At 37.7% G+C, this 23,967-nt stretch overlaps 1 protein-coding gene across 1 annotated transcript in view; it reads right to left on the bottom strand.

The window, feature by feature from the left end:
- The window catches only part of FBLN1 (fibulin 1), a gene marked incomplete at both ends in the record, with an annotated part of 82,197 nt that overhangs the window by 7,048 nt on the left and 51,182 nt on the right, over window positions 1-23,967 (bottom strand). The window contains 2 exon segments of the mRNA XM_079549567.1: window positions 14,870-15,001; window positions 16,980-17,122. Coding sequence (XP_079405693.1) covers window positions 14,870-15,001; window positions 16,980-17,122 — 275 coding nt within the window.

The following is a 23,967-nucleotide window of genomic DNA, read 5'->3' on the forward strand; positions in this document are numbered from 1 at the left end:
ACTTCACTTTAAAACTTTTCTTCTCTTCTCTTCTCTTCTCTTCTCTTCTCTTCTCTTCTCTTCTCTTCTCTTCTCTTCTCTTCTCTTCTCTTCTCTTCTCTTCTCTTCTCTTCTCTTCTCTTCTCTTCTCTTCTCTTCTCTTCTCTTCTCTTCTCTTCTCTTCTCTTCTCTTCTCTTCTCTTCTCTTCTCTTCTCTTCTCTTCACTACTAACCAAAAAATCTGCAGCAATTACACTTGCACTGAATCTGGGTCATTGTGTTCCTTACACCATTTGCAGAACACTGCATTTGCATTTTCTCTAGAGAAAGCTCCTCTAACAGGATTTCGTGGCTAGCCAGAAAGCAAAGCAGAAACAGTGAGCATGAAGCTTATTTTCACATTGCCACTAGAAAAGGCTGTTTTGGGTTGGCAAAGAGAATTAATCATGTTTTCTGTTCTGGAGGCAAAGGTTGAAAAGATTTTCCACAGGGGAGATTCCTGATTCTATTCAAATGTTTATATTTGTAATTACACAAGAACAGCGCAAATATAAATTGCATCCTTTTAAAAGTACTCTTCTTCGGAAAGAAATCCTCAGATCCCCCCACAGAATCAATTGGAGAAGTGTTAGATGAGTGGGCAAGGGATCAGGGGCTGGAGAGAGAGGCAATGGGTGCAGCTGATGACTGGGGAGCTGTACTTGTTGGCTGCTGGAAGAGGGGATCTGCTGAAGTAAATCTCCTCATCTTACCTGAATATGTGTATGCAGGCCTGCATTTTTGTGTATATATAAACAGTGCACACTACCTCCAAATCAAATGCTGTTCTTCCCAATAACCTGTGAGCTACTCTCTGGGAAGTACAATAAACACACTTATCAAAAATGTCATCAATCCCCTCAACAGCACTGCAAGCCTTATGTTAAGGAACAAGCACGGATTCTCTTTTCTTTTTACCACCTTCCCATCTTTTTCTCTATGCTGTGTTACAGTTACATTGTTCTGTTCTGGTCATCACATGCTGAAGGCTGGTATTCTTTGTGCTCGTAACACACACACAGTCTCCTTCCTGTGATTCTTCTCAGGTGGCAAGTTGACTCAGCTTTTACTATCAGTTGTATCCAAAGCATTGCTCTTTTCTCATTAGTACCAAACTTCACACGTGACATTACAGGCAAGTATTAGTTTAGCCATCTTTTCTGGCAATAAATGATTTACTTAAGAAAAATTTCTAGGTTTTTTTTACATTGTTTACTTGTATGATTTGTGGTCAACTAAAAAGTGACCACAAAATGACTGAACTTGGGATGGATGGTGTGAAAGTCCTGAAGGAGCTTGAACTAGTGGAAAAAAAGAACCAATTTGCTTTTCTGAATCTGCATTCTGTACTGAACACATTAATCCAACCCTAAATAGAACAAAACACACCTTTTGGTTCATTTTGTTTTAAAATAAACACTGCGTAAAAAGTTACCTAAATAGCAAGGATGAGATTTTTGAAATACTATAGGTAGACAAACAAGTCTGAGCATATTTCCTTGTTCACTTTTCCTTCAAAATAACCACTCACAGCTTTTTTTTTTGCATTTGCATTTGCATCCTGGCCATGTATTATTAAAATCAACTTCCACAAAGCAGAATCTAACAGCACAATTGAGAGCTAGTCTTCATTCACTCTAATGAAAGTGGACATACTGACTATATTAAAGAAAAAAAAGAATGTTTTGCATTACTTAGAATTAACTGAAATTTAATATATTAAATATGACATGAATTCTGTGTGGAATATGGCTCCATTAGAAAATACAGTCATAGATGGCAAAGGTTCTAAGGACTGTGAAAACTACAGAATCTCCCAGGATCCACATGGTAATTCTGTGTGTGGTGAAGCTTCCAGGCTGATGCACAGCCTGTTTTATTAGGTCTCTCACTGTGAGATTCCCAGGCAATTCCTAATCAAGTACAAGCTGGTGAGGCAAGCAGGAGAGCTGGGCTGAAAATCTGAGCAGGGTATAAGCATTAACAAGAGAAAGGTAGAAATACATACTAGAAGAAAAAGAAAAGAAAAGAAAAGAAAAAAGTAAGATTTCTCATGCAGAATGTGATGTTTTGGTAGCAATATATTCATTTCTATTCCAGAGATTATGAATGAGATAAATAAAATCATAAAATTTTGCGTGAGATGCTTAAGAGCACAATGAAATCCATTTCCCCCCCATATTTCCTAATCTTCAGGATATGAGAATACAGATATGATTGTAAGTGAAAGCTGAAGTCCATCACAATTTGTGGCCCTTTTGAAAAATATCACAGAAAGGTTCTTCACAGAAAGAAAATGTGCTATTATATGGTGAGAGTTAGTGCTGTCTTTTTTGTTCAGATGGAACATCTCAGATGAATTACACCTACAAGAGAGACCATTTCTCTACCTGTTTTCCTCGTCCTTGGAATGAACATTTAGAACATGAAATGATTATTTTATTGGGCTTTATAGTAACTTCCAAATAATCTCTACCTATGTTATGAAGTCCCATGTTTGGCTGTTCCTAGATCTCTAATTCTGTTTCCCCACAAGAAGCTCTCTGGTCTTTTTTACAGCTTTACAAACATGAAGTCTACAAAAATGAAGCATTGCAGCCTCCTGGAATTTAAGGCTATTGTTTGGCTGTTAAAGGAAACTAGCCTCAAACATCTGTGCAGTAGTTGTAATGTGCAATGAACTTTTTGTAGGTGAAAAGCATGCTTATGAGCTTCCCTTAAGCAATACAAGAAGGCCGTTCTCCTCATGTTAATGCAAGATCTGAACTATAATTTGAAATTTGCTTTTATCCTCAAGGCCTCTTGCTTTATACTGCTGGCCAAGATTTTCAAAATTAAGAGTAACACCTCAGATGCATCAGTGTTACTTAACAGCCTAGTCATCGTTTCAGAAGAGATGTTCAGGCAATTAGGAAGTTTATGGTTAGGGAAATGAATATTGCAGTGGCTATTTTAAAAGGCAGTGGTGATAGGATCATTCCAGAAATGAGCAGGAAAAAAATCTAACCATGAGTAAATGCTTCTTTGGATCAAACCACAGACAACACAGACAAGTTGCAGGTTAGGCTTGAATACCAGACTATATCAGTCTACAACATGTAAATACATATCTACTGTGTGAAGCAAAAACTATACAGGTCAATTTTTTAGGTTTTTTTTTTTTTTTTTTTTTTTTTTTTTTGGCTCTGTAGACCTCAATTCAAAGAATTCATGTTGAGATTTATAAGGAAAGGGTTATTTCTTCTTCAGTATTCATTACAAACACATAAACTTCATCAATAAGGTTGAAAATCAACTGACAGACTGACAGCCTGGCTGCAAACAGAAAACATATAGTTTGAGCTATTTTATCCATTTTTTTTTCTGTCAAAATGTTTAAAGCTCTGCATGAATTAAAGCTTAATTAAATTCCATTCCTAGTAGCTTCTCTTTATTCTAAAAGTTTGTGTCAATGTAATGATTTCCAATCCTTAAATTACTTCTGTCAGCTAGTTACTGGAGTAGTTACCGACTCCTATACCATGCCTGAGTAGACGATAAGTGAACATCCTCTTGTATAATTCCTTGATATTAGATAATTACTTGATTCCTTGATAATTCCAATTTGAAAATCTAACACTTCAGGTGTCGCACACTAGAGAATGTCTTACTGCATTTCATAGAGTAAACGGTACAAAATGTTTCTGTAGCAATCTTGTCATGCTTTCAACAAAACCACAGTCAAAATAACAGAGTAGCTGAGAATGGAAGACACTTCTGAAGACTGCCTCCTACAATTTCTTTCTCAAAGCAGTCACCTACAGCATGTTCCTCTTGGCTGTGTCCAGTCAGGTTTTGAATATCTCCAATCATGGAGACTTCAAGACACAACTTGTTCAAATGTTCAACTACCTTCATAGTAACAAAACAAAACAAAACAAAACAAACAAAAAAACCAACATTTTTTTCTTGTGTGTAAATGGAAATTATAGTATTTCCATTTATACCCTTTGACTTGCCATTTCATTGAGACTACCATGAAGACTCTAACTCTACCTTCCTTATTCCCCTCATCACATCAATAAGATTCTCCCTGAGCCTTCTCTTATTCAGGCAGGACAGTTCCAGCTTTCAGAGTTTCCTCATACAGCAGATGCTCCAGTGCCTTGATCCTCTTCAGCACATATTTCTGGATTATACCCACATCTGTCTTGTACCAGGACACAGCACTTCAGATGTGTCTTACCAGAGAAGAGGATCATATCCTTTAATCAATCTGCTGACAACACCATTCCTAATGCAGACCAGGAGGCTATTGCCTGCCTTTGACTCATGATAACAGAGTGTCCACCAAGACACAAAGGTCTTTTTCTCCAGAGCTACTTTGCAGCTTGTCAGCTTCCAGTTTGTGCTAGAGTATGAGATTATTCCCGCCCAGGGAAAAAACTTTGCACTTCCCTTTACCAAACTTCATGAGATTCCTATTAGCCCATTTTCCCCAACCTGCAAAGGTCTCTCTGGGCAGTAGCCCAATCCTCTGGCATATCAGCCACTCCTCACAATTCTGTGTTCTCTACAAACCTCTTAAAGTGCACTGTTGACACTTCATCCAGGTCATTAAAAAAGATGTTAAACAGTATTGGTTGATCCCTCAGATACACCACTAGTGACTGGCTGCTGGCTGGACTTTATGCTGTTGTTCACAACACTCTAAGCCTTGTAGTTTAGCTCTTTTTCAGACCACCTCACTATCCACATATATAGTCCACATTTCCTCAGGTTGCCTGTGAAGCTGTTGAAGGAGATAATGTTCAAAGTCTTGCTAAAGTTTTTAAAGCAACATCTGCTCTCTTCCTCTCTTTCACTCATCCAATAATCTCTATGTAGACAGCTTGTAGATTGATCAGGAACTGTTTTCCCTTCATAAACACTTGCTGATTACTCCCAGTTGCCTTCTTGTCCTCAGTATATTTGAAAATAGCTTCCAAGTGGATTTGCTCCATCACTTTCCCAGAGGTTGAGGTGAGGCTGACTGAGCTGTAGTTCCACAGAACTTCCTTTTGCCATTCTAGAAGACTGAAGTGACATTTGCTCTCTTCCAGTCCTCAGGAACTGTTGATCACCACAGTCTTTTAAAAACAGTTGAGGATGGTTTTGCAATGACATCAATCAGTTCCTTCAGTATTTGTGCGCGTACCCCAACAGGTCTCACAGACCCTTGGTAAGTCTAGTTTGTTTGAATGCTCCCTACCATAATACCCCTTCAACAAGAACAAGGGTTTCTTGCTACAAACGTTCCAATTGTTCTGAGAGTCTTGTGACTCCTGAAGACCAGTCTTATCAGTAAAGAATGAGAAAAGAAGGCGTTGAATACTTAAACTTTCCCTATGTCTTTTGTCACAAGATTTTCTGCCCCAACTGGGGCAGTCTTCATTTTACTACTGATGAACTTGTAGAAGCCCTTCTTGTTGCACTTCAGCACAGAAGGCTGTGCCTCTGTAGGCAGTCTTACACGCAGTATGTTCCTCCACTCCCCTAGTTCATGACTGTGCCTAAAGGCACAATCTAGCTGTCAAATTGCAGGTATTTCCCAGTCCACCAGATGTCTGCTGACTTCAGAAGGTTAATGCACACCTTAGATTCCTCCATCTTTCAAAAGCTTAACAGACCTTTTCATTGTTTTTTTTAATCACTTTTGTGTGTGTGTATGTGAAAGCTATGTATATTTCTCTCAATTATTTGTGACAATAACAATGCAGACTCTTGCTATGTGGCATTCTATAGCTTTTTATATAATCTGCTTTATTAATAAGTGGATGTTCTTTGGAAAATGAAATATTTCATGGTAATCATCACTGCAGGCATCAAACCATACATAGAAAAATAGCTCTGAAGATATCATTAATCCTGGAACTGTCACACCTGACAAACATAAATACGGTTAAAGGATTCAGAAAACTCATTAATCAAAATGCTAGTACTGAAATAGATTTCCTCTTGCTTTGAAGTATATTGCCCTCACAACATTGTGAATTAGACCTTCATTCAAGTTTGATGGTAAGCATTTCATAAAAGAATAGATTAGGAGAATGAAGTTTAGAGCCCAACGTTTTCAAGGTTTCCATGCTAATGCAGAGCTGCTTCATAGGAGTGTAACTGCTGTACAAATCTTTGCTGAAGTATCTGGGACAAGATTTTGAAAAACATGTGCTTTTGAAATATTGTTCTCCCAGATCTTTGTTCAAATTCCTAAGAACTTTCAACTGTTGAGAAAACAAGTGCTTATAAAATGCTATAGAAGTAAGTTTGGAGATGTACAATTACATTTTCATAAGCCACATTTCTCTGTTGGCTTAAGATAAAAAATATTAGTCCTATATCCTCCACCCCTTCTCTTGGATCAATACCTGAAAGATAAACAGAAATGAAATTTGCTATAGAAGCACTAATGCTGACAGAAGGGAAAAGGCCAGAGTATTTTTGCAAATGTAGACTGGAGATTTCCCTTTTGAGCATCAACAGAACTTCAGATCCCTTATTACAACATCAGTTTTTCCTACTGGGGAACAAAAAGGCAACAGCAATTCAGGTTTTGAAACAGTGAATACTGCACCAATAGCATGAACATGACTCCTAATGATGTGGGTCAGTTGGCGCAGCACTGACTGTAGTGGCACATTATTTCTGAATCAAGCAAAATGTCTGTCCTCAGGTCTGTTCAACAGTTTAACAGAACAGCTCAGAGACATACTGGATCCTTTTCCGAAAGATGTAAAGGAGTAACAGATCTAGAGGAAGACACCCCTCAGAAAAGAAGAGCATGTAACATTGATAGCTATTGCTCACATGCCTAATATGTACACAGTGTCTCTTGGACAGAGTGATCATTTAGGAACCGTGTAAAGACAAGGCTCTCATTTAAAATCTGATCTCATGATTGTGTCTAACACTCTACAGGTACTCATGATCTCTGAAATTCTCACCTACTGTACAGGTCTTCCTTTAGTTTACCTTAAATTTTTTACCTGCTTCTTTTTTTGTCTTTCATTTTATCTCTGAATAAAGGAAAATTAAGAAAGAAATTATGGTAAATGAGTTGCATTTCAGCTTGTACCTAAGAAAACAGGATCTTTTTGCCTTCTTCAGCAGATTAGAAATTTGGGATTCAATTTATTATGAACTGTATCCTTCAACTACTCGACAAAGTTGTTTCATTAACACTTGGGCTTCTCTAGAAAGCCTTGATTGCTGAAATGCATCAAATAAAGAGGCAATAAAGAGGGCCTCATGGTATTAATTTATTTTTGGCCAGAAACAAATGGTAAATGTTTTCAAAGCTATTATCTGTCATGTTGGATCACATGGAGCCTTGATATTATGAAAGAATTAAAAACAACCTTTGATTTTACTGAGGTTTGGCTAGTTTACAAATACTATGATCTTTATTAAGGATACCAAATAACTTCAGAGAGATGCGCTCTTAACTTGGTTTGGCAAACTCAGAGTGCTTTTAGATCTCTGGTTTGCCTTCCAGCCAAAACTTGCAATGGCTTTTAATGTTGACAATGCTGTGAAATCACTCACGCCTAAAATGCAATAACTGTACTTGAGGTAGTCTCATTAAAAAATAGTTTCCACCATAAATATTTTAATCCTTCCTATTCCTCCTTGGAGAATGCATCACACTTTGTGTAGTATAAGAATCTTATGTATTACAAAAACAGGTGGAGAAACGTTAAGGCTGAATTGAAAATCAGACTTTGAAACTATTCAAAATTACATATATCAGCTTCCTGATACTTTATTTTCACAGTCCTTTTTACTCGAGGTTTAATGCCCATCACAGTAACACCTAAGTGCTTAACATGCGTGTAGTTAGCCCATTAAGGGAGAGTGGCTGAGTTTACCCAACCTCATCCCATTACTGCATTATTCAGTTTCAGCCAAGTTTTGATACAGTAATATAACAATGGCACCTGGGCAACTAATTTTTTGTAATCCTAAACATTTCTTGGCAAAGAGCCACATTATGGCATACAGCATGCTATAGCTCTGTGATTCAATCTATCACGGAAGAAAATGTACCTAATCCTGAGGATTTGCCATGAAAGCCTTTAGACAGCTGCTCAGTCATCATGTAGAGGCAACAGCTCTGCTGGCATTATTTGCAGAATTTTTCATAAAAGATAATTTCTGAATGTAAATGTGGATTAATCCCTGACCAAATTCAGAAAATAAGGCTGAAATAAGAGGTCACCACAACATTTGGCCCCTTTAAAAATAAAATTGTTCTTTTTATATGTGCCATGCATTTTTGCATCATGTAGGGAAAGATTTACGATATACTTTGAGTTTCTTATCTTCTGTCTCCAGCTTTTATAGGGTGTAGGAACTACTGCAAGAGTGAAATTCCTACTATGAACACACAAACTCAGGAGCAGCAGCTAAAGTAGCTTAATGTGCTAAACAAATATTTCACACTTGGAGATCCTCAGAAAAGCAGGTTTTCCAGTACTCTTTAAACTGGGTCAAAGCAAGAGGAATTCTATAATATGTTTCTTGGTACTGGATTACAAATGTGGCTTTATTCACTCATTCATATAATATTTCTGCCCAGAGTTTGAAATTAATACCAAAAAATGCACGCTACGCAATGTGAGCCAACAACCTTCAGCAGTCCCTTTAGCTCTTCTCTGACTCAGTCACTTTCTCTCCCAAGCTGGCAGGATCTATGCTTCATGCAGCAGCTCACAAAACTTGGTCAGAGTTGCAGTATTGTTATTTATTTGTCTGGATTATGAAAACTGTAATCAAAGGAGGACTGGATTAATGCTTCTGTAATACATTACATCTTCCTACCCAATGGATGAAATGAATATTGATCACAGAAAAGTGGGATTAAGCAGATACTTACAATGTACTGGAGCAAAATCTGGCCCTAGGAATGACATTTGGTTCCAGCACGAGACTCATTCTCACCAGAAAAGAACTTTCAGCAATTCTCAGCTGTGAAATGAAAATTCACCTCCTGCTAGAGATGCCTGCTTGCCTCCAGAAGAGCTCTGCAGCCTACCATTTTTTCTGGAGGGAAGGGAGGGTTTTGAGAGATCTGACTACAGCACAGTGCAGTCAGCAGCATCCGAGAAGGGCAGGTTCAGGCAATAAATCTAGGATCCCATTTACCAAATAGCTTCTGGGCACCCAAGTTGCAAATGCGTAGCTACTAATTTTGAGAGGGCAAGTGGGTATAGAAAAAAACTCGCAAGATATTCTGTGCAGAGGGGCTCCTATTGTGAAAGGGGCAAGGCTGGCTACAATTTGAACAAAAATACTGAAAGGCCTTGTGTCTTTTTTAATGTAAGGCTGCAAGAGCCTGTCTAAAAACCTGCTGAATTATGTCACTGCTCTGTGTGCTATTTGTGAATGACTGGACAGCATCGTTTTTGTATTGCCAGACACCATTGTTGTTTCATGCTAATGACATTATAGTCATGACAAAAGTTGGCTATTGTTGCTTACTTTCCAGTAAGAGTATCCACAAGGGAAGATAACGTATGTGCTGAAATCCTTGCCCCTGCAAACACTGCATCTCTGCTGGACACTCCGGCTCTGCCTTCGCCTGGGCTCAATTTCAGTGCAGCAAAGCAGCTGTAGGTGAGTTGCTACTTTCAGCATTACTTCCCTGCCAGAAAGCCCAAATCAGTCCAAGGATCTCATTATGCTAAATACTGTACAAAGGCACAGTAAGAGCCAGCCAGCTTCTGGCTGAAAGGTAAAGAGAGCAGAGAAACAGCATACAGAAGCATAGAGGAATGTGAAGGCCCTTGCCTGGCACTTCAGTGTCCTCTGTCAAAGGTCAAAACCCATGTTTAGTAGCCCAACGACTGAATTTAACAGGCCACACAAACATGCACATGCTGACTGTGAAAACACTTTGCTGTAACTGGGAATGGACAAATTGCTTGTGAGATACTGAAGTGTCTTCATGCTAAGGGCAGGTTTGCCCAAAAGGAAAAAAAGTGTTCAGTTTCCTACTTCCACATCCAACCAGTATGGGATCCTGCAAGCACAATTACATTTGCCATCTATTTTGGTTTACCTTTGACTCATTTTTAAAACGTATATTCCAGACTCTGGAATATACTAAAGGATCATGGTATTATAGTGAAAATTAGACTACCAATAAATCCAGTGTTGCAACACCAGTAGTTAAGACACTCTCTGTAATGGTTCGACAGTCACATCATGAGCTATCACACATGGAAAAGAGCCTGGAAAGGGGACAGAGTTCGGCAGTGGAACCCTTGCAAATGTAACTGACATCATTGTCTCTTGCTATTTGGTGGCAGAGAAGAATATAAATGACAGAACGATGATAAATTAAACTTCCTCAAATAATTTTTTTTAAGTAAACCATAGAACAAATCCTAGATCTCATTGCAAGCTGAAAAACACATTCAGTAGCACAATATAAATGATACCTCCAGTAACAGTATCATTTGAAAAATATGAATGCATGTATATACCAATCACTATGGAGAGTAGTAGTGCATATCTGTAAAATTATAAGCAACTGATGATATCAGCACATTCAAGCACCAGCACAACACCCCTGGGAAGCTCTCCTAATTGTATTGGCTCTGGATTTTGCTAAGAATAGTATCATTCTGCTTAACAAGCAAAAAAATATAGGCTTATGTTGCCATCAAATGTGGTGGGGAAGATTTCATCCTGCCAACAGTACTTTTAGTTGTATTAAGAAGTTTTAAAACTTTCCTGATGTTTACCAGACTACAAGGTGGTATTACAGTCACCTAAGGAAATGAATGCATAGCTGTGGGCAAAAATGTTTTATAGTATCTGATAATACCTTAGGCCTTAATAGGACATTTTTGTACAGGTTGAAAATGCATTCTTCATTTTTCACTGACAGCTGGTTAAAGGAGGAATGCAGTGAGAAGTCTATAAAAGCTTTAAAAAAAACCAACAAAACTGGATAGGTCTGAGCTTCTTTTTTTCTCCCACCCATGCTAACAAGTGATGTGCAGTTGTTAACTTCAAGTTGAATCTTTTGGATTCAGTGGCCCCTTGGCCTGTAACGACACCAGGCAACAGAGAGCCTAGCACTTTTGGTACAAGGAAAGAAAGGAGTCTGGCATTCTAATACAATTGGGTAGAAATATTGGAGGTAACTGTGAGCACAATTCTTTTTTTTTTTTCTTTTTTTTCTCAGATTTCATGAAGTCTATGTACTGCCATCCCAGCAGGCTGGCTTTTGTTCCCTCTGTTCCATTGGAAGATACTTTTTGTTCCATTGGAAGATACTTTCTGTAGGGCAGAATAGCTAGTTGTTGCAGTCAGTGCTTACTTATTTTGGCTCCTCTGCTACTGCTGGTCATTGATTCCCGTTTGATATATTTTCTTTCTTTCACTTTGCAATAGTGTCCTTGTCTCCTTCATCTCCTATCTTGGTGGTGGCTCCTCCTACAGCTACTTTGGGAAAGCTTGTACTTTATTCTTCTAACCTAAATCCTTCCTTTGTTTCCAGTGCTCTTTTTCCCTCCTCACAACCTGCTCCTACACTCCTCCTATGACCTCAGCTCCCATCTCTTCATCAGCAAATCACAAACCGGACTGATCAGTCATTCTCCATCCAATCCTACATATTTCTCAGCTTCTTTACATCTTCTCTTTGATGGCTCAGTGTCAACTTAATGGGATAATGACTAAAACTGATGATCTGACTCTCTTCAGGCCATAATTTTCTGTCAATGCCTACGTCCTCGCTTTCCTTCTGAAAATCCATCTTTCACAGACCCTCCCTCTCTGTAAGCATTTTTCCAAAAGAAAGCTGCATGTTTTCATTTTTTAATGTTACACTTATAAGACCATATTGTTCGTTTCCATTAACACAAACACGGCTTAAATGCAGCTACTCCTGTAGAGGTTTTCTATGCTTACTCTTGTAGAAAATGGTGATCTAATGGCGACCTACTTTCCATTATAAGATAAAATAGCTTTGATATTCTGATAATTTCTCCTGAAACATTACAACAGAATGAAAGATGAACCTTAGTATTTTTACCCATGCATCTATAACACATTATCAGGGTACACGCATTCTTTCCTCCGTATTTTAAGAAGCAAAGAAAAGTTTTAAAAGAACCTGAACAGATTGTCCATTGGTGGTCATTAAGAAGTTCAGATGTGCTCTCCCAGAAATCAGAAGCATACGAACTGATGATTAGAATAGTTGAGTCATTATTTTTGGAGAAAAATTCCTCAATACTCATCTGTTATACCATTGGACGCTGGATACACAGCTAGCTTGGCATTTGCTCTGCTAAATTCTGTATTTTACATTCCCATAGTTTTTACATTCTTTTAATTTAATGGGATAACCAAGAAATCTTTCTGATATCACCTACATCTTTCCTCTTATTCCATCATTATGCAAAATCTTCCCCCTTCTTTAATAAGGGAGTTAGCATAGTTAATTCCTGTAGACTAGGATGCAGTCTTATTTATTTGTCTAGCAGACTTCTACATTCTGATTCTTATTAACAAGAAAAGTGATATTATGATGGGAACAGCAGAACTGCTGATGGCACAATTATTTGCAATCCTAATTCCACCAGACAACATGCTGTCCTGAGCCCCTAGCCCTCCAGGGGCAGGGCTTAATTTTCCTTTTCCAATTCTGCTGCAGGCAGTTTACTTTGCAGCTTCCATCCATTAATCTTGAAGTACTTTTACATAGAGGAATTAATTAAGATTCTTACATACAAGAATTAATTAAGACAGTAGGCATGTTATATCATCTCCATTTTGCACATGGGGGAACTGAGGTGATGAAACTGTTGCCCAATTCTTCAGTAGAGCTGTATTTGGGCATATATCATATCCTTTCAACAGGGAATATCTCTCATTGTGAGGCATATATCCAGTTTACCAAGTAAAATACCATTGACATGCAGTCCTATTATTCAAAATGGAAACATTTCCCTCAGGCAAATGCCTTAGCCAGTCAAGTTTCTAAACACATCCTTCTTTCTTATTTCAGACAGAAAGAAGCACACAGCACAAAAAGCAAACTACTGTAACTATTGCGGGATCTGATAACATTTATACTGTTTTAAAGAATCAACCCAGTTCTTGAAATCTGTAATCTTATCGTCCTGCTTTAACAGACTCTCCCTCTTTCTCAGCATTCACATGTATACCTCTGTTTGATAAAGAAAGAAATATAAACCTAATGACTTGTTTTATCTACAGTTCATAATACCTTTGTACAGCTGACACTGTACTATCATGCTTCTGAAATGCAACAGTGCCACCTTCAGATCATACTGAATATGGCTTATCACAAAATTTGTGGAAGAACAATGATTTTTGTGTCCATCCAGACAAATACTGCTAGCATGCCTAGAAGCATGTGTCTAAAGCTGAGCAAAACTTGCACATTCACATGCTGAAGCACAAATGTTCACTGGGAACTGTCATCCTTTATTTTCATAAATAAGCATTAATATAGTGCAATCAAATATTACTTTTTAATAAAGCACACCTGCTACCTAGATTGCTCCAAAATTGATGCCTCCTGTTTATTTCCACGGAAGCTACAGCAAATACAAAGAGCACAGTAGCAGCATTTGATAGAACAAATTCTCAACTGCAAAACACTATTTTTCAATGCAGTCACCACCATTAATTATGCATTTTTTGCCAGCAGTGAACAAGAGCCTGCATGCTGCACTTGTAAAAATCTGCACCCGTGGAGGTGACCCACTGTACCAGTCACTACTGCTGAAATGCACCACCCACCGCCTCACTGTGCTCACATCCACTGTTTGGTCTCCACAAACGTTCAGCAAGTGCTAATGAATGCCAACAGGTCCCATTTTTTCCACATGGTGGAATTCAATGACACCTTCCACATCAGATGCCATTTTTCCAGACTGCCCCTCTGCTGCCATCTGTTGTATGGCAACAAAATGTAACGGAATAATGGTGGAAATGTTCAACCCTTGTTGCCATGCCTCCAACATCTGCTTCTGACACTGTGGGCCAACATAATAAAAATGGAGGCATTACCTTCAGAGCAGCCCTCGTATATTCATTCTCTCATCCTAAGGAGCTCTGCTCTGGAAGAAACCTTTCATAATATGCAATCCCACGTTGTCCTGCAGCCTCTCTCTCCTATGTGATGAGTTGCAGGTCTAGCACATGACTACACACACACCGGTAAACCTCCCCTCTGCCAAAATGAGGCTGGAAATCAAATGTCTATGATTCATTCTGGTTTTCAAATTTATTGTAAAGCACGGCATTTGACAGATCCCTTTTACCTTCAACAGAAAGTGATATTAATTTACACTTGAACTAGCCTGTTATTTAACATTAAAATAGGGAACAGATTCAGAGAATTTATTCTGGCAATAAAAATTTAATTATTATCCAAAAAAACCTTGATGCTATGCTGTTTAAACAAGAAAGAAGAGTTAATTAAATTTACAGTCTCTCTGCTGACAGACTATCCGCTTTACATTTGGTTGCTGATAATAGCCAAATCCCATAATTTTAAAGCTAAGTCATTTGCATTTGCAGTTAGAGTTAATTCTGAAAAAAAAAAAAAAATCTAAAATGCTTCTGAAATTATGTTTTAGGCCATTTATGTTAAGAATAGTTTTTTTTTTTTTTAAAAAAAAAAGGTTATATGAGTACAAATCAGTCAGACTGGACTGGAGAAAGAGAACACTAAACCAGTGGAGCCTTGAGAATCAAGGTGTGAAGGAATTACTCAAATCTCTGAAATTGTTCTACAATATTATTGAAATATGAAACTGTATTGTACGTAGAAATGACTACTCACCCACTGTCATACCATCCATGTAACGCTTGATGATATCAAAGGATTCTCTTAAATTTCCTTCTGTTATGTCAAATATGATATCTGCCTGGTTGGCTGGATATGTAGGTGTAATGGCACGAAGAAAAATAATCTCTGCAAATAAAAGGTATCACAGAATATACTGAGAAGTAATGAAAATATCACTGAGAAACCCAACAGCATTTGATACAAAATGACTTATTCTCAAAGCCAGTGGAAGACTAATATCCCTCTCTCTTTCCTTCTCATTTGCCTTTTAAAATGGAAAGAAAGAATTTCTGTGGGGATGAGAACATTCAGATGGATTTATTTTCTCCCTCTGTACCATCCAAAAAGCCCTGAAGCCAAAACACTTTTACTTTAGAGTCCAGAAAGATCACTCTTAGAAGTGCATCAGACCTCTAGCACGTACATAAGAAGGACACTGCTAAGGATCCACAGGGTGGGGAGAAGAGGGACCAAACAGGTAGACCTTCGAACTCTCATTATCTTAGGCAGTTACACAAGGTATCGGTATTACAAACTGTAGAGTCTTTTTAAGAATTGGAGGAGGAATTTAGGTCCAAATAAATAAATAAATTAATAAACTATTTTTCAAGCCTTACGTGAGGGAGATAAATTTTATTATTCACATTATTATCCTTGCTCTACAGAACATAAAACCAAAGCATGGATCTGTAATAATTCACCTAAGGCCATGCAGTGAATTATGGCTCGGGATTGTCTTCTGGGCTCTGGTATTACTCTCAGATTGCTAAGTCTTATATCTTGTTATTAAATCATGATGGACTACTGAGCAAACTGCTTGGGAAGAGTCCTGGGCTAAATCCTAAGTTCTGCTGCCAGTACACCTGGTAAAACAGATGGAGTGTGTATGGTAATAAAGGTGGCTACGGAGCATTCCTCCATTTTCTGCAAAGTAGGGCCAGCTAAGGCAGACAGCATGCCCAGTACTCTTTAGAGCAGACCTCTGCATCAAAGTTATTGGTGTCTAAATTGAACAAGGATTGGGATGTCTCTTGCCCTGCTCTCAGTCCCTATCTGGAAGGGACTGAGAGTGACTGATAGAGACATGAAGAATCAGCCTTGGCTTTCGTTTAGGACAGTTTCCTGAAGAATCAAGGTTGAGACTCTGGGTGGATAAGAAATAGAAATTTAAGAATGATCTTCCTATTCTCCCTCCCTTTCTTTTCTCCCTGTGTCTTCATCACACAGTAAATTGACGAGTGCTTCATCCTATAAAGAGGCTGAGATGAAGGCAGTCATTCCACTTCTTGATGCATGGGTAAATCCCAATAAAGCTGCCTGAAAGTGAATACAAATGGCAAGTAGCAAAAGATCGATTCTTTCTATGTGAATTAAGCAAAGTGAGTGTAATCCTTCTGGAACTACAGGATATAAAGGCTTTCAGGTACCATGGAAAATGAAGGAATCAAAGAAATACCCACTAAAGTGCATCACATGGGGATGGAAAACTCTTTTTGTTCACTGGGATGTTTTTTGAAAATCTTAGCTTAGAAAGCTTTCTGGCCAATCCTTCCCTTTCTTTATTTTATAGAATTTTCCCTTCATTTTATATCTAGAAAATGTACACTAATTTTTCAGAGGTCAAAAGTCAGCAAATCACAGTTCTTGATGTATAAATGCATACTACATTTTCTGATTTAGGACCTACATGGAGACAAAGGTCATATCCTTGGAACAAGACACTTGCCAATAGCTTGCAACAGACTGTAAACAGATGAGAAAAGTATAAGGAATACCTACTTCCTACAGTAAAATCTGCACGAGGGAAGAAAAAGCAATGGGGCACACTGCTATTATGTGAGTAAATGTGGTAAATTGGACTTCAGACTCAGTATTTCCTTAGACTGATATGTCGTATGAGTTAGAGCTCAGATTTACTTTTTTTGCCCCATAAAATTGAAACTCCTGGATATTGAAGGTTTTAATTAAATGAATAGTACACTATAATTTTAAACTGTGCAAACATTTTACTGCACTGGTAGTTAGTCTGGCTTTAGGCAAGGATTTCCGGTGGAGGTTTTATACGCTGTAGTCTATTAAATGGAGCAAGGAACAAACCGCTTACCTTCAGGTCTTGTAAATTCTCTGAATGTGGGTAGTGAAATGACAGTGTGGGAAATTGTGTGGACTGGATCCAGCACACAGTTGACATCATTTGGTCGACAAGATTTAATGCAGCGGATAGTATCTGTCTTTTCAAGTCTGACACTAAGAGAAACAAGAGAGAGATGCATATATGTTCTGAAAATTATTTTTTTGTGTGTTTTGCAATCCAGGGAGCTAGAAACTGGATGCAAGTACTCATCCAGCTCCTCAAAAGCATTGACAAAAGCAGATTAGCAGAATTGCTAGTCCACGGGAAAAAAAAAAGCACACACACACACCAAAAAACAAACAAACAAAAAAAAACAAAAAACAAAAAACAAACAAAAAAAAAAACAAGAAAAGAATACTGACTAAGAGTTCCAGTCAAAATCACCTCAAACCCATTTCATCAAGTCAGGTGTGTAAAATTTGGGAGAACTGTAGTATAAGACACCATGTAAAGCCGCCTTACAACAGAACCAGGTCCTCACATGCATTGCTTTGGTATGGTCTCACCAATTTCAGGTAGACCTACAATTACTTACATAAGTCTCCTTGTATTCAATTTTATATCAGTCATATAAAGCAGAAACAATTGTTCCCATTCTGGAAATCTGGCAGGATATCTCAGAAAGTTCCACTTTTTTTTTCTTTTTTTTTTTTTTCCCAATATTTTGTGCAGCAAGAAACAGAAAAACCTCCCTTCAGTCTTTTTCATACACAACCCTTTCCATCTAAACTGAGAAAATACAAAGAAATGGAAACTGGAGGAGGTAAAAGTTAACCACGTTATTCAAAACCTCAAAGATTGAATTCTAAGTTTGGGGAAATGGAAAGGGTCATTCCATATTCTATCTCAACCAGCTGCTCACTCGGCCTTGAAAGTCTATTAAAAGTTAAATGACTTCTTCTCACCCTTGTCCACCAGAGTGAATTTAAAGTCACTTACAGTTCAAGAACTTCACACAATACCCAGTCTGTGTTCATGAAAGATGAAAGGGCTGTGCTGGGACTTACAATGTGGCTAAGCCCCACAAATGATCTCAACTTTGACCTGCCCATTTCTTCATATTTCTAAGTAAAAGAAAGAAAAGACTGCAGTGTCAGAGCGAGGGAATTAAAAGATTAAAAGAAAGAAAAATTCACTGAGAAAATGGGAAACAAAAATGGAAGCCTCTAGAAACAAATGGTTCTTGCTCTTTTCAAAATGTGTTACCCAAGCCCACACCCAGAAGCCATCTTTTTAAAGTGTTTCAAGGGCCTTTATGGTTTTATTAATAATAAAATGAAACCATGCTTCAACAAATGTGAACTGGCATATTCCAAGAGATGGGAATGAAGCTCGGTTAATTTACATCTGCTGGTTTGTTATTCTCATTCTGTAGTTGAGAGTGAGAAGTGAAGCTAGAGAATGGAGATACAGATCAAGAGAGATCCTTTACTTCCTATCCTTATTCAGGTACAAAATTTCAGGATTTCCTAAACATTAGAAGAGAACAAGGCTTTCTGCTGAAATGCCTCATGATGGCATTAATTCTGCATATATGAACATTGTCTATCCTACAAGAGCAGATTGTACTTTCTTATTTTAAAACCCAGCTGCCAAATTAGGAAAGAATTTCCAGCAGCTAAATGATCCTACATCTCTGCAATAAAGAAGAGATAAATTGTACAGACTACTTCCAGTGGTCTATTTCAAAATACATAAGAAATAGAACAGAGGTAATGTGCATCAACCAAGTGTATTTCCCTCTCTTTCTCTTTTTTTTTCCTACTGTGTATATGGGAGTTTAGTGGATGTTTACACATGCACAGACATACAACAAATAGAGAGTCTTTACTGTGCAGGGGTCATAACAGCTAAGTCAGGCTAGTTTTACTTCCAATAGCATGCTTAAGAATCCTGAAACATTTAACTGAAAGTACTCTTTGCTTTACATAACATATAAGGAATAACAATGGGGTCTTCTAAAGGTTTGAGGGGCACCATTAACCAATGGCTTGTGTAATTCATTTTAGGCTTTTACAACTAATGAAGTACTGGTACAATACATACAGAATTTTAAATTTTCAAAGCTATTGTTAGATATGAGGATTTGTATGCAAAACCATTCTGGTGGGAGTGTATGAAGTTTTCAGTGTCACAGTACTTTTGCTCCTTCCTGGGAAGGAAAGGAAGCTTTACCCTCAACCTCAGCTTGAACATTTGACAAATGAAAATGTTTCTGAAATTCTCATCCAAAAAAGTCATTAATTTGTTTACAATTAAGCCTTAAGTAATATATGTGTTCATAATTCTACCTTCTGATTCACTGGAATAAAGTATTCTGACATGAATTAGGTACCCTGTGTGTACCTAGGAAACAGAAGATCACAATGACCAGAAGTGATCTTGTTAGCAACTAACTAAAGCCAGTGTATAGATCCATCCAGCTTGTAATTATATACATGGCAAGGTTTTTGTGTCCTCTCTATTTATTTGCATCTTTTCTCTCTTTTCTTAGAAATCACTCAACTTTTGTGTGTGTGCTCCATTCACACTGATGAACTTGAGTTTGTGCTTTCATTTTCTACTGCCTACATTGTCCTTCTCTGGTGTCCTTTCTTTTGCACTCAGTTTATCCAGAATGCACTTGGTAACACTTTGCTCTTGCAATGGTTTGACTGCACATATTTAGGAATCTTCTTGAACAATGTCTTTGTTCATTCCAATTCTGAATATTTACTACTAATGATGTGCTCTGCCCTTACACAAAATTTGATATTTTAGCTAGCTGAAGATGTCCACACCCTCCAATCTACATGTGGGTGCTATGATTGACAAAATTTATTTCTATATGCTTTATTTATTCAAATCTTTCCTTGAAGTTGCCTTCTCTGTCACAAATTGGAATGTTGGAACAGCTATCTCCTCCAGATTTTTTTTTACTTAGAAAAGAAAAAAAAAAAGAAATAGCTCAGTTGCATTGATTGTTTTACATATAATGCTTTCCTGAATACAGCTTTTTTTCTTTCTTCTTGAGGTCTGGTGTCTTTCATTTTCATATTCTCTTCTGGATTCAGTGAATAAGTTCTTTGGAATGGGAGCCCTGATTTCATTTGGAAAGACCCACACACATAAGTTGCGCTATATGATTACATCTTCCTGGAAGTTCCATCTATGCTGCAGCATCTCTGTATTCTTGAGTTAATTGCTGAATGCAATGAAATGACAGAATATGGTAGAATTTTACAACACTGAGGATCAGATTCTTACACTCTCTTCTTTTCCTGCCAAATAAATATAAACTGATGCTTGCTAAAACAAATGTTACTTTTGAATCTTTATCCTACTTAATTATGGCCTCATAATGAACTGGCAGCCAGAGGACATTTATATGCAAGCATCTTCTGGGGCAGCAAGAAATCCCATTAGCTGAAGTAGAATGGGATTGTGCTTTCAGTATTTAATGTGGGGACTCTATCCCCACTGGCAACTTCCGGAAGCTTTATAAGTATGCATCAACACTCATTAAACATTGGCATTCCTCGTTGAAATTGAACTCCTGTGAGCCAGCTGGGATAAAGCTTATCCCAGCTTTAATGTGGGGAATATGTAATTATTTGGCAGAGTGCTGCAATCATGTCCCAGTCCAGTCCATGGTTTACAATGAGCCTAAGAGCCAACAGCTTGCAGCTAATCATGATCATTTCAATCATAGAATGGCTTGGGTTGGAGGAACCTGAAAGATCATCTAATTCTAACCCTGGCAGGGCAGGGTTGCCAACCACTAAATCAGGCACTGGATCAGGCTGCCCATGATCTCAAATAAAGAAATTCCTGGGTTTAGGTGAATAAGATTTGTGAACTTGATTTAGGAGGTTTCCAGTTTCTAACCTTGTATCTTGCCGGCTCTTTGTATTTACATAGGTAGATGTTCTCAATATGTATTTTGACCCTGATTATTCCTCATTCATCTGTCAACTGACTGTTCTGTCTGTGTAGAGAAATTGAGCCCAGGATGGTGTCAATGAACACTGATTTGTAGATCATCTGGGACTGAGCTTTTGATATGTATCAATACAAGAACTGAAGAGTAAAATAATTCCTCTTCCAAGTCAAAGTACAAAAGGATTTAAAAAAAAAATCCAGTTGTATTGTCTATACAGCTCTTGATATCATAGAAGTAAGGCAAGAAAGATATGGATATTAGAATTCTAGCTGACTTTTGAAGGCTGCTACTTTGTCAGGTAAAGTCTTTAGAGTTTCAAATTTACCAGCTTTCATTTGAATGTCAGAGAAATTAAAACATTATGAGATTAATATCTTATTCAAATATTCCTGTTGATACTTCTCAGGACATAACCTGTGAATCCCTGCTACTAACTTAATGTTGCTAGGAGTACATTGCTATTTTGTCATCATTAGTTGTACAATTAAATGGAAATTCTACAGAAAAGAGGATGAAAAAATGTCTAAAATACATCTTATTTTGAGGAGATTCTTTTTTATATCATCCTGATAAGACAGAAGTGAGATTTGCATCTGGTGTGTATCATCACAGGTGCACTAGCTACAACAGAGCAGTGACAACTGGTGCAACTTGAGAATCTGGCTCCATGCTTTCACAGCAACTTCTGTGCTGGGGCGTCTCTGAGATGCCAAAGCCCTAATTTGTGCCATTTTGATTCACTTTGATTATATATATATATATCCCATATGATGAAACTCTTTAAATTTGTTTCAGCTGATTATGATTTTGTTTGTAATATTTAGACCTAAGCATATGGAGTTGTGTCTTTTCAGATGACACCAATTCCACTATTGAGTGAAGCAACTTAATAGTTTCAGTCTTCAGAATATTCAGATAATTACTTCATGTGCACTTATTTCTGCTTTTTATAATGATGCTCAGTAGACAGAAAATCTCTCAAAATTGGGATATTCAGTGATGGGGGAAAGTGAAGAACTATAATGATCGTGGTAAATAAAATGCAAGTGCAGCATGCAACAGATGAACTAAAACTTTATTAAAATTGGAGGGAAAAAAAACAAGCTACTCTCAAGAGAAGAAATGTAGTCACTTATGCCTGTAAGTTAGAGATCAAAGCTGTGCAGAGACAAAGACAAAAAGTTTGGCAATAAATGTGTTGACAGTTCCATGGCGGGTAAGTTGCATTTGAATTGTCAGAAGAAGGTCTCTGGGCTCTGTGATTTGCCGCTGCATGACCACAATGCCACTGTGGTTGTTCACTTTTTTTGTGGTGAAAAAACCCTCCTGGTTCCCGCTGATGATGGACAGCAGTATTTTATCCCCAGGGACAGCATTGGAAGGGCCCATGCGGAAAATGTCGGTGGGTACTTGAATGTTGGTAGGAAAAGAGAGGTGATAGTAGGTTATTCTCAGAGGCAGGCTCTGGCACTCCTTATTTTCATTACAAGGCAAGCGCTCACAGCGACTGCAAGAAAAGTGAGAACACAAGACAAGAGGAAGATTAGCGTACATTCAGCAAGCGTGATAGGAAAGCAAGGGCAGTGGGGATGGGAAAAGATATGTTGACTTGCATACTGTATCCATTCTTCAGCCTGGCAGCTCAGTTATACAGCAAATGGACATCTATTAAATAAGGATGAACTTGTCTGTAGTTAGTGCTTTTGAAGGAGGGTTGCCATTTTCGGAAGTGTTGCTCTTTCTTTGCAAACACAGATGGACTGGGTCTGGCACCTCAGACTATACTTTTTAAGAAGAACATCAGGTTTTTTTACCTTTAAGTTTTACTATCTTTTTGATTGGGTATACATTAAATAAAGGAGATGATCCTAGGTGACTGGTGAGTTGGCTGTGTTTGGATGTCCTTTTAGGGTTGGCTTTTAAGGCTGATCAAAGTATTCTGAAAACAACAGTGTAGGTTTAGAAGTAGAGCTGTAGAAGGCATTGATATTTATTAGAGAAGAGGCACTATAGATACTGCACTGTGTACATTCATTATCTGACAGCATTCAGGAGAACATAAAAATTGATCCCTTGCTATATGTTCAAGTTTACTTGCTTTAAAAACAAACTTTCTTCCTTCTCCTGAGATGGCAGAGTGTTTATCTGTGTCATTTACAGAATCAGCCTAAGTAAGTCATTTTAACACACTCCTAAGCAAGAACTGAAAAAATCCAACAGCCTGATGTCTCCAGCATACACACTACACATTCAGTACACTCTTAGGCAGGATCAAATCACAGGAATGATACTCATGAGTGAGGAAATACTGGTCTGCTAATGCTGTTGCTGAGCACTATATTATAGCAACAAATCTATCTTAGTAAAAGAGATCACCCATACAGGCTGGCAAACATTGAACTCAGTCCCAGTGTCAGCACCAGAAATCCAGATCTTCATGAAAGGAAGGAAAAAAATCTCATCCTTTCCTGCTACTGAAAGAAGTAAAGTTGGATTTGAGAAGCGTTTAGAATATTGCATAAAAGGAAAGATTATATGAATTTCAGATGAAAAATACGCCCAATTCATCAAATTAAAATTGGTATCCAAATATGCTCTCTGATAGATAATGGAAGTAGAGGTAGACAGACAATTAAGCTGGATGTTGACTTCACAAAATTTCAGGAAGATCAGGTTATGAGCACGGCTCCAAATCTGCCTCACAATAGCTATGAATCAACGAAAGTATATACAAGAATCTTAGTACAATATTCAGTCCGCATGCTGAGATTTTGGAACCTAACATGCTTATTCATTTCTTTACAAAGGAATGCTCCAGCCAGAAAGGACAGTTTGCTTCTTATTCCCTCACAATGTATTAAGAAATCTGACTGCCTATTTCATTTATTTTATTTTGATATATAAAATTAAGCTTTTATCAGGAATATCTGGTATCAAAAGAACTGTGGCTCATTATATGCAAAATATGCATTTTCAAAAAGAGCAGTTAAAAGCACCCTCAGTTCTTCAGTTAATGAGTTGTACGTTTTCTTTTAA

Source organism: Tetrao urogallus (assembly GCF_951394365.1).
Source record: "Tetrao urogallus genome assembly, chromosome: 1".
Lineage (NCBI taxonomy): Eukaryota > Metazoa > Chordata > Aves > Galliformes > Phasianidae > Tetrao > Tetrao urogallus.